Source organism: Brachyhypopomus gauderio, chromosome 20 (genome assembly GCF_052324685.1).
Source record: "Brachyhypopomus gauderio isolate BG-103 chromosome 20, BGAUD_0.2, whole genome shotgun sequence".
Lineage (NCBI taxonomy): Eukaryota > Metazoa > Chordata > Actinopteri > Gymnotiformes > Hypopomidae > Brachyhypopomus > Brachyhypopomus gauderio.
Window position 1 is genome coordinate 10805964 of NC_135230.1, and position 18424 is coordinate 10824387.

Genomic DNA, 18424 nt, shown 5'->3' on the forward strand with positions numbered 1-18424 from the left:
ATCACCCGAATGACATCACCTGAATGACATCACCTGAATGACATTACCTGAATGAGGCAGGCAGCAGGGTTCCTCCTCTTTTCAAAGTGCTTCTGCCTGTGCTGCTCCTGGACCTTCAGCGCGAAGCCTGAACCCAGAATGCCCTGCGGAAGGCAAGAGGAGCGGCATTAAAAGTTGCTGCCAGTCAGGACGCAGGTCGGTACCGACACTCTTTTATCACAGTTACCGGGAGCCAAGTGACACCTAGCAGGGCGGCACCTGGAGACTCACCGCAGGCAGAGCGAAGAAGGAGATGCCCAGTAGGGAGAAGCCAGCAGAGAGCATGCGGCCAGTCCACGTTCTGGGTGTCTTGTCTCCATAGCCTATAGTGGTCAGCGTGATCTACACAATCACGGGAGGAGAGACACGCAACAGGCAGCTTGGGATACACAGTCAGTTTTGCACTATAATCACAAACGCAGATTATTTATTTTGGGTGGTTTAAGGACAGTAGTTTAGAGATTAGAGATAAAAATTGGATGAAACAATATTTTTGTACCATTGGGGTTTATGATGTGTAAATTCAGCTAAAATTACATGATTGTATATTTGTGTGTGAATGTGTCTGCTGGTTAAACTTCTTATTCTCATCTTTTGTTATATATATATATTCATCCCCCTTTCCCACCCCCATTTCTCTCTCTGTCTCTGCTTCTTTTGTTCTTTTTTTTGTTTGTCTTGGCTGGGTTTTGTATGGTTTCTCTAAAGGACCAGAAGAAGACCAGAGCCTCATGTCACAGACTGGACAGAATGGGTACCCTGAAGGGCCTGAGCAGAGATGGGCCCGCTCTCGCGCTCCTCGCTAGCCCTACGTAGAAAGCTGCTCACCGTGCCCCACCACAGTGCGTCTGCGTATGTGCTGAAGTCTCTGTTGAAGTCCTTCTCCACCAGGTACACCAAGAAGGACGAGAAGATGAGAACCAGGAACCCAATGTACCAGGCCGTGACCAGCTCCTATAAAACAGAGCCGAGCCTATTAAACCAGATTCTCATTCCTCACTCTCCTTCCACACGAGCAGAGGAAATGCCAACACATCATACAGATGTCCGTGTTACTCTTTCAATGGGACATATGAACATTTACCTGGTAGTATCATTTCTATTTGAACCACTGCATGTGCTGGTACGTTGTTTGCTGCTGTTATGAAGGGGGCATTGGGAAAGATCCACCAGTGTTTCACCAAATATCCACCAAGTATAGACATAAACTTTAGCCCATATTTTTAGGACCCATTAACATCCTAAACCGTCCATCATTCCAGGTCTAAATGGCATGAATTTCTACAAGCAAATCATAAATATCAAATTTTTCTCTGAACTGGTGTCTGGACTCTCTTGGACACTGTCCATGAACGTCACACACTCTCACTGACCAATGGGCAGTGAAGGCGGAGCTGTTATCTAAGATGGAACACTAAGGGTAAGTAACAATGATACATCGCAAGAATCAGAACTGGTGAACAGATCATCAAGTCATCAAGATCATCAAATGTAGCCATCCAACCATATACCCGGGTGCGTATAGTGTTTGACAGAAGAGCCATGATTGACAGCAATATACTATATATATATGTGTGGCAGCTGCGTTTCAGTCTCTGCACTTGTGCTCTCTGGTTGGCTGATATTTGGACGATTACATGCTGACAGTGCTGAATTCTACATCTTTGTAATGCTGTTATTTCATTTCACAACTTAACTTGCTGCTCTGTAAACTACAAATCCCAGCATTCCTTGCTGTATGCCAAAGTTATAATTCTAATTATAAATCTAAATTAGAACTCTGTTGGACATGGAACAAAATATCCCAGCATACTTGCCATGTATGTGTACTGTACGTTTCAACAGTCCTTGCTGAGCACAGAAACTACATATTCTGTCTGGATGTATAAACTACATAACTTACCTTGCGGCATGCAAAGACTACATAGCTCAGCTTGTATTGTTGTACAACCCAGCATACCTTACTGTGTGCATAAACTACAGATCCCAGCATACCTTACTGTGTGCATAAACTACAGATCCCAGCATACCTTACTGTGTGAATAAACTACAGATCCCAGCATACCTTACTGTGTGCATAAACTACAGATCCCAGCATACCTTACTGTGTGAATAAACTACAGATCCCAGCATACCTTACTGTGTGCATAAACTACAGATCCCAGCATACCTTACTGTGTGCATAAACTACAGATCCCAGCATACCTTACTGTGTGAATAAACTACAGATCCCAGCATACCTTACTGTGTGCATAAACTACAGATCCCAGCATACCTTACTGTGTGCATAAACTACAGATCCCAGCATACCTTACTGTGTGCATAAACTACAGATCCCAGCATACCTTACTGTGTGAATAAACTACAGATCCCAGCATACCTTACTGTGTGCATAAACTACAGATCCCAGCATACCTTACTGTGTGCATAAACTACAGATCCCAGCATACCTTACTGTGTGCATAAACTACAGATCCCAGCATACCTTACTGTGTGAATAAACTACAGATCCCAGCATACCTTACTGTGTGAATAAACTACAGATCCCAGCATACCTTACTGTGTGAATAAACTACAGATCCCAGCATACCTTACTGTGTGAATAAACTACAGATCCCAGCATACCTTACTGTGTGAATAAACTACAGATCCCAGCATACCTTACTGTGTGCATAAACTACAGATCCCAGCAGCTTCCAGGTGCCTCCTCTGCGGTCCATGCGCACCATCCGCAGGATCTGCAGGAAACGCAGGCTTCGCAGTGCCGATGTTGCGAAGATGTTGCCTTGGCTACCAGCCGAAACCACGGCGACTGACGCAATCAGCACAGTGATGTCTGATGGAAAAATTAATGTTGGGAGGGAGAAGGTAGAAAGAGGAGAGAATAACAGGCATTAGGATATAGGAAGGATTTATCAAAGAAAGGACAGAAGGAAAGCAAATTTCACAGTTAAAAGCATTCAGGAGACAGGCAAACATTTGGCAGCGTTATGTGCTGTGCTCTTTAACTTTAAGGTACTGATTAACTTGAAGGTACTGATATACTGAAATGATTTGTTGTCAGAACAGAGAGCATTTGCAAGCCACTCCAGGTAGCCATTCCCTGGAGAAGGACAACATTCACTCATCACTAACTCACTAACCGAACACGTCCCCTTTCACTCACCTTTGCAGAAACACTAATGGTATCCACGTTATCTGCCGATCGCACCCCCCTATTTTAAATGCTCATGTTTCACTTCCCCATTTTGAAGCATTGTTTGGCCTGGCTAAGCACACTGAGTGGTTTTCTCAGAGTTGTTTGTTGCCCTGGTTTTGCCTCCTTTGTTTGCTCATTGTGAACTTTTGGAACTTTGGTTTTGTACCACCGCCTATCTATTAAGACCCTCTATACTCTCTATAATTGAGAGGTATGACTATACTCTATAACTGAGAGGTATGACTATACTCTATAACTGAGAGGTATGACTATACTCTCTATAACTGAGAGGTATGACTACACTCTATAACTGAGAGGTATGACTATACTCTCTATAACTGAGAGGTATGACTATACTCTCTATAACTGAGAGGTATGACTATACTCTCTATAACTGAGAGGTATGACTATACTCTCTATAACTGAGAGGTATGACTATACTCTCTATAATTGAGAGGTATGACTATACTCTCTATAACTGAGAGGTATGACTATACTCTCTATAACTGAGAGGTATGACTATACTCTCTATAACTGAGAGGTATGACTATACTCTCTATAACTGAGAGGTATGACTACACTCCGGACCGAGACAGGGGCTTTTGCATGCATGGCTCCATATATCTAGAGCACCACGCCAGTCATTTCCCATGAACTGGATCCGGTTCATCATCTCCCTGCTGAGATCAGCACATGTCTGGGGCAAGACAATTATCCCGCTGTGAGATTACCCACTGATGACATGTTCCTGCTCGCGCTGATACATTTGGGGGCTGATGGGTACTTCCTGGATGAACAAATCTCCAGATCTCCAGCTGCCTCTCCAACACGTCCAGCCCCCTCTTACTGCCTCTAGGCACACGAGCCACACCACTGTTCTCACACAAGATCCCATCATCCCAGCTCTCCCATTGTTAACCAAACACAATCAACTGGTCATTCAGGTACTATCCATCCCTGTCAGAGTATTCACAGAGAGTCCTCTCAATCCTAACACTGACCTGGTCGCCATCGGACATGCTGACTTTAATGATGTTTTCAGCCATAATGCTCCCGAGCTGCCCCTCACCATGTCACATCCATGTGACAAACATGGACCTCCTGCCCGGTATAACCCCAAAAACCCAAATCCTATCCTTTGTGAATCCCTGAAACTGAGGCCATGGATATATCTCCAAAGGTACTTGCGAGTTCATTCACTTATCCACTTCCCCAACCACCAGAGCCTTTTTCTGCATAGAGAAGGAAGACGACAGGCTTTGCCCTGTATTGATTACAGAGCACTTAATTGCAACACAGTGAAGCTTCCCTATCCATTACCATTAATCCCCTCCATTTAAGAAAAACTCCACCAGGTAATTGTCTTCACCAAATTAGACCTGAGAAATACATATAATCTAGTGTGCTTATGAGAAAGTGATAAGTGGAAGAGACAATTTACCATTTCGAAAAGACACTTTGTGTACATGGTGTATCAATACATCTACAGACTACACAGATGACCTCCTGATATATTCACAAAGCTTCCAAGGAAACACCACAAAACATATCAATCCTGTGTCAATCCTTCTCAATCTCTTTCCTTGGTTACACTGGCTGGAGAGATCTGCAATCCCAAGAAGTTACTCCCCTGCTCATAGTTTAGCAGGAAACTGAACCACACAAAATGCAACGATGATGTGGGTAACAGAAACATCTTTGTGATTCAACTCCCAACGCACTGGCATCATAGACCTGAGGGCACTTAGCATCAATTTCTGGTCCCCAGAAACTTGTACATCTCAAAACAGCTAAGCACCGTAATCCTAGAGAGAGAGAATAGTTTCTGTTTTCCACTTGGTTTGAGTTCCTGGTAATCTACCGACCTGCTTTTAAAAACATGAAATCTGACACTCTCTCCCACATATACGAGAAACCCAGTGAATCCTCCCAGCCCCAAACCTGTCTTCTCCATGACCTGATTCCTCGTGACTATACGAAGGGACCCGAACAGCCAACGCAATCAACCTCCATTGCCCAAAACCCCATCAGGGGTGTCGTACGTTCCTGTCGCCGCAACTCCTCCATTGTCCTTTTGTAACGCAAACGGTTTATTAAAACCCTCCACACCTTGTATTTGGATTGAGACAATGGTAGTCTTCAATTCTTCAATTCTGTGCCTACGCAGTTCATTTAGTCACATTTTTATGAGATCTCACCATCTTGCACTAAAAATGTCCCGTTCACAATCGCCAGTTTTCTGAGCCAAGTGTCTCAGTGATTAAGAATCACAAAGATTAAAATAAAAAGATGTGGTAGGAAGAACACAGTGCATCCATGAAGTGAACATAGTCAGAAGGTGAGATGTACTTGTCCTATCGTCCTCTACCACCCTGCAGGGTTTAGTGCCAAGCCTAGTCTAGCACACCTGATCCATTTAATCAAGACCTTCAGGAGCACATGAACAATAGAGATTTGGGGGCTTCAATAAAACTCTGCAGGGGCTCAGAAAGTTCAGGTCTGGGGTAGGTCTACACCAGAGAGAAAGAGAGAGAGAGAGAGAGAGAGAGAGAGAGAGAGTGAGTGAGAGAGAGAGAGAGATAGATAGAGAGAGAGAGAAAACAAGAGAAGAGGACAAAGCAAGTTCACACAAAAAAAACACATTCACTAAAGACACCCCTCCAAACCCTGAAATAACACCAACAGTGCCAAGCCTCAAGCTGAGGAATAAAATTAGCCTTCTCTTCTCTCACTCTTTCTCTCCCTCCCTCCTTTCCCTTCTCTCCCTCTCTTTCTCTCTCCCTCCCCCCTTTTCCTTCCTCACTGTATCCCTCTCCTCAAAAGATCGCTGTGCTATGACAGTCTCATGTTGACTGCTGTTCTCTGCCCTGAGCAGTGGAACAGGAGTACCGTATGTTGTAGTTGGCATGCGTCCGTCCCTTGGGGAGTCTAGAGGAAGGGAAGTACCTGCTGATTTAACAGAGGGCTCTTGGAGTCATGAATCATAACTAAGCTGCCCAGGACAGCAGACTATGGACGCATGGGCCCCAGTGAGGAATACATGGTGCCTTAGAGATACTTGGTGTTTCTCAGCACATCTCACATGTCACACTGGGACGGGGAGACGATAGGAGGGGATGTTTTGAAGAACGTTTGATTTCAGCATTCCAGGGAGTAACCGCAGACTGTATTACTCTGTAAAGTACACAAGGTGACAAGGTGTCCCGAGAAATGGCACGTGACTAACTTGTGGAGGGTTTTAATGAACAGGTGGAGGTACAAAGGGGCAGTTCCAAAACAGAGCTGTAGGGACACACACACACACACACACACACACACACACACACACACACACACACACACACACACACAGACACACACACACACACACAGACACACACACACACACACACACACACACACACACACACACACACACACGGCCTTGTTCCAAACGCTTTCGAGTTCGTTCAATTATCTTGCCATCTTACCTAACAATATCCTCTAATAGGGCTGAGCAGCCTGTTCAGGTAGGGAAAACAAAACAAGCACTCAGAATGACAGGCAGCCTGTGGGCTGAGAAGGAAGGAGAAGGGACACCTCGGTCAATGGCAAGCACTGACCTCAAACGTTAAATCATTCCTATTTGGCTTGCACACTGATATATCTAATCAATCCATGACATTCAATGTTCAAGATTTATTTCACAACAAACTTTTATAGTTGTTCTGGGGTTGACTTGCTGTTATACTAACACCACCACTAACACCACACCACCACTACCACCACTAACACCACACCACCACTACCACCACCACTAACACCACCACTAACACCACCACTAACCCCACACCACCACACACACCACTAACACCACCACCACTACCACTACCACCACTAACACCACACCACACCACCACCACCACTACCATTAACACCACACCACCACCACCACTACCACCACTAACACCCCACCACCACCACCACACCATCACCACCACCACCATTAACACCACACCACCACCACCACTACCAACAACAATCCAATGCTAGTTAGTAAAGTTGGGCACTAGCCACTTAATTCAATTCAACGGTGCTGTGTAGCTGCACTGCATTCTGAGACTAGAGTTTGGTCTTCTCCTAAAAGCTAACGTTTTACTGAAATGGCATAAAACTACAGCATTAAACTAACCTTAGTTAACTAACCCATTAAATTTATCCTAACTTTAACTCTAACCCTTACCCAGCATTAAAGAACATGTTAGTATTAAATGTGCAAACTATTTGCTCATATCACATAAAAAACAATACTGCCAAGAAAAACACATCATTAGAGAAAATGAACAGTTTAGGCTCCTGTTGATTTCCTTGAAGGCCTGAGGGGCTGGAAGAACTTCTTCACACGACCCTTGAAGGAAATGAAGGAGTCATTCAAAACACAAAACTGGTTCCAGCTGAGAGTTATTCATGAGCTAGTTGGACTAGTACAGGTCATAACCTACAATAGGTCAGAGAAACTATTAACCTCCATCAAAATTCCTATTGATTACTGCGAGAGATGTGTGAGAAGAGTGAGATCTGTAGACGCAGCTGACAGAAATGGAAGAGCAGCGCGCCGGTCATCTTCCATAATTATTGTGGATACCTTTGTCTGAAAATAAAATTTGAATATTCTTACAGCAGTGATCTTGGCCTTTGATCTGCCATACAAACTCCACAACTTTTGTTGTTCCACGTAATCTGGAGCGCCCAGCCCTGTACGTCACGTCTGTAATGCCGTGATTTTATACGACACCGCGCAGAAACAAGGAACCCTCATCCTTTTGTTTTCAGGTTATAACAAGGTCTAAACCCATCGTGCAAGTACCACTTCACAGACAAACTGATCACACACACACACACACACACACACACATTCACACGCATGCACGTACGCACTCACATATTCACGCGCACGCGCACACACGCGCACACACACACACACACACACACATGCACGGAAGCAGCCACTGGTTATTAATGACCTCCATTACTTTCACCATTTCCTATTCAAAACAATGAGGCCAGGGATAAGTGCTGGCACTGTGGACAAGCACAACTGAGAAAACACACACACCCATCCACCTACACCCCCCCTCCCACACACACACACACACACACCCATCCACCTACCCCCTTCCTCTCGCACACACACACACGGTAATACAGTTCAACCTTAATAAGCTCCATTTCAGACATGCATGAGAAAAGCAGGTTCTGAGGAGCCCAGTGCTCATCACGTCTGCAGGCCACAAGAAAAAGAGGTTGAGACTAAATTGTTTAGCCAATGTAGTCTCCACCAGGCCATGGTTATCAAATTATACCTCACAGGGCCTATATGCCTGATGTCTGGGCAGCCGTTTGTTCAGATGTTTTTGTACAGTCATCCCTTCATCAGCCCAGGTGCATTGGCAACAGGAAAGTCGGAACCGCATGGCTGTCGACTCGGACTTCCGTTCTGAAACGGCCATTTGAGGTTACCAGGCTGCTATTGTGTTTTGTTGACAGTAAACAGAGACGGGGGGTGGGGTAGGGGCGGTGTACACCTCAAGATGAAGCCGATGACGGGGCATGGAGGAGCGTGAAGTTGGGCGGTAGTGAGTGAACGCCAGATGAACAGGAGTGTCAGGGAGGAGATCAGGCAGCAAGGCAGAAGGTCAAGCGTGTGATAGCAGAGTGAGCAGAGCTCAGAGGGCTGAAGCACAACCACCATTAACCAGCCAGGTTCTTCTAAATGAACCTCAAAGGGCCTGGAGCTCACCCGGCAGTGTGTGTGTGTGTGTCTGTGTGTGTTCAGTACCGAGTTCACAAATGTCAGGTTGTTTCCTGTCAGTCCTCTTGTGTACCTGGTGTTGCGTTAGTATTAAAAGTTTATTTATCCAAGGAAAGGGCCAAATGGTGAAGAAGAAAACTCTGACTTAACACAAACATCTTTGAAAACCACCAAAGAGAATTAGAACTTTGCACACATTCGGCCCCCTCTGTCCTTCAGAAGAGATGGTCTAGGTCTGATCTGGTCTTGGTCTCAGCTAACTTTTCAAACTTGAGAGATGACAGGATAGTATACAGTAGTCTGATCTCATGTGGGTCTTTGTCTGACATAAAATCTGGGCGATCATGATCTAACGGGATTATATTTGAGTCTGGTCTGAAATCGTCACTCATACTGTGATCCTGTGTATTATTAGTCTTATTAGTGTCTAGTCAGATTGGGTTGTTTAAAACTTAACAGACATACAACAGATTTATGTAATATCACAATGGAGAAACTTGTTTCTGGATCAACATTTAGAGATGGAAGAGATTAGGGAGATTGTTCCTGGAACAGCATTTAGGAATGGAGAAAATTATAAAGACTTACTAGTACCACTTCAAACTTCAGAGATGACAGGACCGAATGCAGCAGATTTTTAGATAAATAGATTTTTCACAATCATGTCATTCCATTTTCACACTGGGTAGTCCTGTTACATATTCTTTATTTTTAGAATGGCTATCTGAAATTGATTGGAAATCTGAAGAGGTTTCAGACAATCTTTCATGTCGGCTGCCATCATAAATACCTTTTGTCATATAAAGTGTTCCAGATCTTCCAGATCTAGATCAGTTCTAGAATCTGAGCGGCTGGAGGCAACTGCTCGAGAGGGACTGATGTGGGCCTGTTTTTTTTCTGTCTGTGTTAGTTAGCATGGCCTTATACTCACCTATGACACAAAATGGCTTCTGTGCGAATCGCAGTCGCCCTTGCCATCCTCGGTATCGGCAGCAGCAACCCGCCGACCAGATCCGGATGATGAACTCCACCCCGAACACCATGATCATCACAAACTCCTGTGACAGGACACACAGCAGTCCAAAGGAGTCAAGAGAACATCTCATTCCACTCATGGAGTTGTTCGACAGAAAGGAATGTGCTTGCACAGTAACACAGTTGAAGGAACGTGCGTAAACTACTGCTAAAGAGTAAATAAGAATATAAGTATCATCATGACAATAAGGTCAATAATGGTCACATCATATCTGTAACAGTGTCGCACCTCATATGTCATTTTGTATAGTATGGAAAAGTGGTACCAAGGAAATGAGAGCCCCTCTGTGCAGGCAGACTACTGCTGGACACTGAAGGATGGTCCTCAAGCCAAATATAGACATAAAATCATACATATACATTTTAGATATCTGTACCTATTTTAAGCATACTTTATAATATATACCTAATGTAAGATTTAACTGCTGTCACCATATGTAATAGAAAAATTATAATAGAAAAAAACACATTTGAGTACAGAGTAAAATGTACTTTAAGGTCCAACTATTTTAGTTTGTGAAATATAGTGTTCAAATTTTGTTGACCGGTGTGATATGAACCGGGAGTCTTTCTGAACATGCTCTTGCACTTTTATGTAGTCCTCCTGTGCAGCGGGGGGCAGTGTAGTGTTATCAGACACAGCTGTGCATTAATGGGATTACGGCAGTCATCTGTTTACGGCGGTCATCTGTACATCCTGATTTCATTAGCAGAGCTACAGCGGCACACAGTAGACCACAAATCAACTCACGATAACAGGATTGTTGGGGAGGATTACCAGACGACTCCCGGGCTACACTTCCGTTATAACTGATCCAGATCAAACCGATCAATTCAACCGGCTTAAGAGTTTCATTTGTCCTTCCGTCTTCAGATTAGCTCGTGGTTCATCAGCAGATGCTAACATGGTGTCCATATAGGATTGATTAAGTTTGTGATATACGTTGAGAGAAGACAAAGTTGTAATGCAGTGACATAAAAAGAAATATTACGACTCCACTGATGACAAGCTGGTTGTGCTACGAATGGGCTGCGTTAGTAATCCAATCAGGCGCATTTTTACCGCAACCATGGGATGCCTATTAGGCCGGGATAGACAGTAACTGAACTGCACTCAAAGGGAAAAGACCCTTTGATCTTCACTTTCAGTGGCACCTGCAACCAGCCTTCATCACTGCTTTAATCCCGCAACCCGTAGAGATTATGGTGTTACATCATGGTTCTCTATATGGTGCTCATCCACTTTTTAAATAAGATCATTGAACATAGGTTTGATCAGTCATAATCTGAACAGGCATGTAGGGATTTAACATTTCCTAAAGGTAAGATACTTTTAGTATCTATACACGGTGAATCTAAAAAGCTTCTAAGAGATGAAACATGACTCGTATATCTCAGCCCAAGCTTATGCTGTTGGTGTAAAGGGGTTTGATAATTGGTGGTGGCCGTTTTTTTCCTGCCTTACCAGAATGAAGAGGGAGCGGGAAGCCATGTCCTGATGTTCTGGAATGGTGGAGAACACGGAGAGCACCAAGCAGCCCAACACCAGCACAAACCTGCCAATCACACAGAGGAAGGCATGAAACACTACAAACCTGTCCAATCACCCAGAGGAAGGCATGAGACACTACAAACCTGGAAAAACCTACAAAACCACAGAGGAAAGCATGAAACACACACCACAAACCGTTTTAAGTTACTTTAATGGTAATGAAGGATATAATCAACCAATTAATGTGGTGAAGAACAAGATTACAAAATAAATTGACTAAGAACAAAGTGCCATGCAGGAAAAGCAATGCAAATACAGCTTTAGGAGGAAGAAACACTGTCTCTTGGCCTTCCAGCAAAAGGAACGAATGAAAGATTCAACCAATAAAACAAACAGCACTGAAAATTACGCTTCCTTCAGGACAGTGTCAGATAACGGCTGCCTTTGGGCTATCACTTCAATGAGTTAAGTCCCCTTCTCCTATAAACAACTGATTATTTCACCATTCCTCAAACTCTTGGCATAATTAATGTTAACTATTCTTCTATTTAACTATAACACACGATTAGAGACGAGGATTGCTGACGTGGTAATACACAGTCATCTGGAAGTGGTTGTATTTTTGATGCCTAACCCTAGACTAATAGGTCCTCTACCCCCACTCTCTCTCTCTCTCTCTCTCTTTCTCTCCATTCTCCTTCATTCTTTCATTCTAATCGTTCTCTCCATTCCATCATTATGTTCGTTCCGTAAGAACGCTGCTCTCTCCACACTACCCCGCCCTGACCTGCCATTACTTTAGTGTGTTCACTAAGCTCCAGGCCAATGTGGACCCGAGTCATGATTGTGATTGATGATATGCTATATGCTACACATGTTACTCAACACACTTCAGGCTTCCACACACCCATTCCAACGCAATACACTTTACGCTTTCTTGCTCGGTATGCCACAGGCGATCAATAGCATTTTCGATTTCACAAGACAGCCATGCCCGCCAAAGCCTGGTGTCTGCAACTGTGGTGTAAGAGCTGTGCACGTCCACTCCGTCACAGTGGATTTGGTTTTTTATTAAAAGAGGAGGACCTTGCAAGAATGACAGGCAGGTGAAAATAGATCTGACACACTCTTACCAAGGGACATATATTCATCAGTATGACATCTAGCATGCATACATTGATGGGAATGAAACCTACAACACCAGTATTCCCAGCACCAGGTGCTATATTCTCTACCAGGTGAGCTACAGGAGAACCAGCAGCTCCCCTTGTGTGTTGTCCATCAACTACTCACCTGCCATGTCTTTGTACTCGTGTATCACTTTCTGCCCTGGTGGGATACACGGAGTGGTATGACCTTTGAGGGCGGGAGAGGACCTCTTAACCTTTAAAGCGCGACCTGCAGTAAACACCAGCGTGCCAACCCTCCCACGCACACTAGCCCACACACAGTAGCTGCTCTGCATAATCAGATTGATTTGTTTTGATCCTGAATGCCAAGGATGAGTGAGCACCATCCATATCTGTCTCTCCATCCCTCCCGCACTCTCGCCGTCCCTCACCAGCTCCCGCTCTTGTGTCTCTCCGTCTCTCTTCTCAATCTGTTGTTATTAGTGGTGGGCCGTTATCGGCGTTAACGGCGTTCGATAATGTGATACTCTTATCGGGCGATATAAAAAATATCGCCATTAATCTATTCTTAAAGATGGGTTGGGAGCTGGGTCAAAATAGGTAAGCAAACTATGATGACTTTCACCTTGATTGAATACACCTTGGGTGCACCAAATTGTACAATAGGGGGCGAGAACGAGTTTTCAAACCTGTGAATTACAAAGACTACCACAACAAATCGTACGTGTGTTTACATGGATGCAGCCACGAAGCCGCCAGGTTTGCTTAATGTAAAATTCATTTTTAAGAAGCTTCCTAATGGAGACATTGACAAGACTAAAGTTGTTTGCACCATATGCAACGCGGAATTAGTTTATTGTAGGAGTTTTACCAGTCTGAAGTACCATTTAAACGCAAAGCACCCGTTTGCTAATGCTGCTGACGCTGGGTCAAGCACTGATGCAGCTGCCGAAAGCAGGTTATCGAGCCCTTGTACTAAATGTTGGCTTACATTTCAAATCTCCTGTTTAGCTGAATAAACACGTTATCAACCCCTTTTAATGTACAGTATGTAGGCTTACAAATTCATGTTTGACTGAATATGCCCTCTTAAAAGTATGTAGGCTTACAGTATTATTTTCATGTTTAACTGAATAAACTTTTGATCACGAGTAGCCTACATTTTATCGAGCATGTTTTTTTTTCTTCAAGTATCAAAGTAGAACAGCTTCCTCAAGCAGTCATTGATGCATTTTGGAAACTTTTAGTCATTACTTGGGTAGCACGCATATTCTGAATGAGCCATTTTAATCTAGATTAATTTCAAGATTTCAGTGAGATTAATCTAGATTAAAAAAATTATCTATGCCCACCTATGTTGTTATTCATTACACCACCCAGAGACTGATATTTATGCTGCATTAATCTAACATATCTACACAAATACGGATAACCACTCACAGGTGGGTCGGAGGAAGTGACGGCAGTGTCTGTTTCTCTACAGAAACCATCCTATGTTTACAAACCAAACTTTTACATAAAAGTATACCTGGAATGATGCCAGCATGCTACTATATGCTAGCATGACTTTCTATATGGAACAGGGTCAGTACAAATGCCTCATCTCTGAAACAGAGCACAGAGTGACTGCTGTTGTATTCTCATACAAGGCCAGGCCCTCTTCCCACTCCTCCTGTGTGTACTTAAGTAGTTTTAGAGAGACTGTGTGAGGATTCCCGAGTTCCCAAAACAAGCCCAATGTGACCTGTCCGTGGTCCTGAACCTGAAGTAAAAAAAAAAAAACAGTGAATAAATTCGCTGGATGTGGTGATGGTGAATTGTTTACACTCCTGTATGGATTATGATGTCTATTTCAGACATATCCTAACACGAAGCCTGTAAAGGAGAGAGAGAGAAAGAGAGAGAGAGAGCATATGTGTAAGCCTTGGTTCTCAAAGGTAAAGAAACATCTCCATGCCAGCTGATTATTAAAACAAGTGTTAACGCTGTTGTTGCTAACCAGACACTCTTGGCTGTCATTACTGTATAACAAGGGGCTTAAGCTCCAAGCAACCGTTCGACAAACAGAAGCTGGACCATTACGCCATAATAGATCCATCAACCGGTATTATGACAAACACCTCATTACGCCCACCTGCACCTACACTCCTGCACCAAGCAGCTAACCCAGATGTAATGTATAGAGTAACAATGTGTAACAGTGTCCCGACTCTCTCTAGTCAGAGCACAGATGCAGTACGGCACAGAGCATAGGGTAAATGTACTGTTACACACTGTTACTGTAAAAAAGTTTATTACACTGTAAATGATAAAGACAACGAGGAGTAAAAGTACAAAGAGGACAGCTAGAGTTATGGACACGGCGGCATGTGAACCGGTCTCCACTAAATTATATTCACTGTCAACTACGTTAGCATTTTGGGGGAAAGTGGTGCTTTAAATCATGCCTGCCCCTTGGCCAGTTGTCATCTCCGTTGGTGGGACGGGGTATGTCAGTTTGGCCACCTGTGTTCTAATGGACTTGCCCTCTGACTCTGTTGCCATACCAACAGACTTGCAGGCATGTCATTGGTGCATTCCTCAGTGACAGCTGGCCGCTGTGAGGGCTGTTCCTTAGCCTCCAGGGTAGAAGATCAATACCACAGGGCTTGGTCCCAAACGCTTCTTCACTTCACTACTTGCCTACATAGTCCTCTAAGATTAGGTTTATTTAAATGGAAATCTTGTTAATTATTTGTTCTGTAATTTAGACCAATGTATCTCAAAAATGTGAACAAATCGTTATGCGCAGTGTAAACTTTAAGTAGTCTGTGAAATCTGAATTTCTTGTTTCACTTCTAGCTGGTAACTACAAACACTTTAGCAGGGTGGACTCCTCTCTGATTCCATGGACAAGTCTGGCTGGTCACTTAAAGAAACACTCCACTCAAGGACATGGCTAGCAACAAAGTTAGTGTCCAATTAGCGTCAGGTTTTTGCATAAAGATGACTTGTGTTCGCTGGGAGCTGGCGAGGGTTCCTGGGTGACGTAGTCCCTCTGTGAATGATGAGCAGAGCAGAGTCCAGCTCGTGCCCTGAGTGCCTCAAGGTTCTTGGCAAAGCCCACAGACGACACTGACAGTAATCCTCTATGTGTGTGTGTGTGTGTGTGTGTCTGTGTGTGTGTGAGGAGGCAGCATGCCAGAAATACTGCCATCACTAACTTTCCACTCTGCCACAGGCACCTTGAAGATCTCTGCCAGGAGACATCTGGGCTCTCTCCACCTCCTGAGGTGTGTGGAGAACAAGGGCCAAAGCTCCAACGGCTTGTGTGTGTGTGTGTGTGTGTTTATGGTACTTCTTTTGGAAGTTCTAATAGGATGAACCCATCCGGACTGAAGGCTACATAACTGTATATAAATCACAAGGCAGGAACTAGATGATGTCAACGCAGGGCAATTTTGACGAGCAAAATGAAGATGGTAAGAAGTGTTCAGAATCTTGCAACACATCAGGCACAAACTGCTCTGGAAACTACGGCTATTTAGCATGAGGGTGTTCAGTGTGACAAACGTGTTTCTGCCAGATCAGAGAAACACTTTGCTAATGATACAACATTAAGTTTCGCATTAAATGACAGTGGTGCACTGGGGAGGATACAGGCTTCCCGCCCAGGAAGAGTCAAACCCAGGAAGAGTCATGTACAGGAAGAGTCAAACACAGGCAGCTTAGACCCAAACTGCAAATGTGTTTATCTCGAGCTTATATTCACTGCAGTGCAGATTTTGCTGGATAATCGGCCCGTCTCCCAGGGAAACATCTTCACGGGCAGCCACACACACACACACACACACACACGCTGAGCTGAGCAGTAGCACTAAGTGACTGGTGTGGAGGGTAATTATCTCTGTGTGTGTCATACTGTGCGGAGAGGCCACGACCCAATTAAATAGTCACAGCCTGTTTAGCACTGTGCCATACCAGGATACACCTGCCCCCAGACTGCCTAAGCTGTATGTGTGTGTTGTGTGTATGCTGATTCAGGCATGTTACAAGAAGGTCTGTACAGTCTGAATGAATCAATGGATTAACTCCTAATTCTCCAGTGTGGCATATGCTAACTCATCAGAACTTCCCAGCCCCAGCAAGCCACTCCCCCATAGGGTAACCCCAGTCATTCACTGCTCGCAATCCAATGGACGGCTTGCATGAAACGTCAGTTCCTGAAGAACACGCTTATTCTCCGGCTCGTCTTCTGTATTCCGGAGTTTGCAGTGCTGGGCTGGCACAAGCGGGGAACTGCGGCAAAGTAAACGTGCTACTAAAATAGCTTTAGAACCTGACAGGAATTCTGAGAGAGAGAGAGAGAGAGTTAGAGAGAGAGAGAGAGAGAGAGAGAGCAAACAACTTCCTACCTTCCTTCCCTTCCACATCACTGGCGCCAGGTAGATTTTGCGATAGGAGTTTCTGATTTTATTACTGAATCACTGTGTGCGACATGATGTAATATCACCACCTCGTCTGGCGTGCTTTGCCAGGTTTTTAGGGCTTCTGTTCAGTCACCCCGCGATCCTCCACCTCCCTCACGCTTCCTCCACCCGAGGCCCTTTACGTGACACACCATAATTAAAGAAAGGCAGATGGACAGACTGCGTCACCCTCTTAATGATATTTCTCAGCCACTGAGAAGGGGAGAGAGAAAGGAGAGAGAGACAGAGAGAGAAAGGAGGGAGAGAGAGAGAGAGAGGGGCGAGAGAGAGAGAGAGAGAGAGAGAGAGAGAGAGAGAGAGAGAGAGAGAGAGAGAGAGAGAGAAGGGGAAAAAACAGCTGGAAGTCTGCTGGCTTCTGGCTTCCTGAACCAACCCTAAAATAGCTGCAGTGTGAATACGGGCAACCCAGGTGAGAGAGGGAAGAAAGACACAGCTTGCAGTGCAGGACCCCCCTGTGGGATGAATACAGCAGCCCTACACACTGACGTGCACTCAGCATAGACACTCTTAACCTCACACTCTTACCCTCAGCCCCACAGACACATACACACATCAAGAGATGCTTCTGCATTCAGTGTGCCCATGTCATGAACCTGAATCCATTTTGCACAGTTTATGTTGATATCCATGTGCAACTATGGGGAGAGCTGCCTTGGTTGGACACAGCTGATAAAAGGTCCACGTTTTAAAGGAAATCCCCGGGGCCAGCAGAATACTGTGAAGAACCAACTGGCTCCGATCCAAGTGGAATGTGAAGTACTTCCATCACTGAAGGCTAAACAAGACTGGATACCAAGACTGATCTGAACTGACAAAAAACATTTGAACTATGCTGAACCTAAAAGATACACAATATCAAAACCAGCTTCAATCAAAATTCCACAGAAGTCAAAAGCAGATTGCACCGACACCAATGCTGTTAATGCAAACTGAGCTTTGTTCTTGTATTTTATCCCTGATACAAGCAGGAGCATTTCTGCACTGGAATACCAAGAATTTGTTTCCTTCAAACCCCAAACAGCTGCTCAGTCGTTAAAAGGCCCCCGCAGGTGCCGTCTAGCTGGTGCTATCGCTGTGGCCAGTGCACACCTGGTCATTACTCCGTTTGGGATAAGTTGAGAATGACTTGTCGAGCCTAACCTCGGCATGAGACCCTCATGGCAATACTAGAATATGTACAGATGGCTTCATTAGAAAGCCTGTATTCTGCACGGGTTCTGACAGTAAACCTCCAGCGTATAGTGTGAATATACACGCACGATCATCTCG

General features: G+C 44.4%; 1 protein-coding gene across 2 annotated transcripts in view; it reads right to left on the minus strand.

Moving 5' to 3' along the window:
• kcnq5b (potassium voltage-gated channel, KQT-like subfamily, member 5b) overlaps positions 1-18424 on the minus strand; it is an 86002-nt gene that overhangs the window by 16976 nt on the left and 50602 nt on the right. For both annotated transcript variants that reach the window (XM_076983513.1, XM_076983512.1), the window contains exons 2-7: positions 11530-11620; positions 9961-10087; positions 2700-2875; positions 868-993; positions 271-381; positions 48-143 (exon numbers count right to left, since the gene is read on the minus strand). In XM_076983513.1, coding sequence (XP_076839628.1) covers positions 48-143; positions 271-381; positions 868-993; positions 2700-2875; positions 9961-10087; positions 11530-11620 — 727 coding nt within the window. The remainder of the gene's footprint in view (positions 1-47; positions 144-270; positions 382-867; positions 994-2699; positions 2876-9960; positions 10088-11529; positions 11621-18424) is intronic.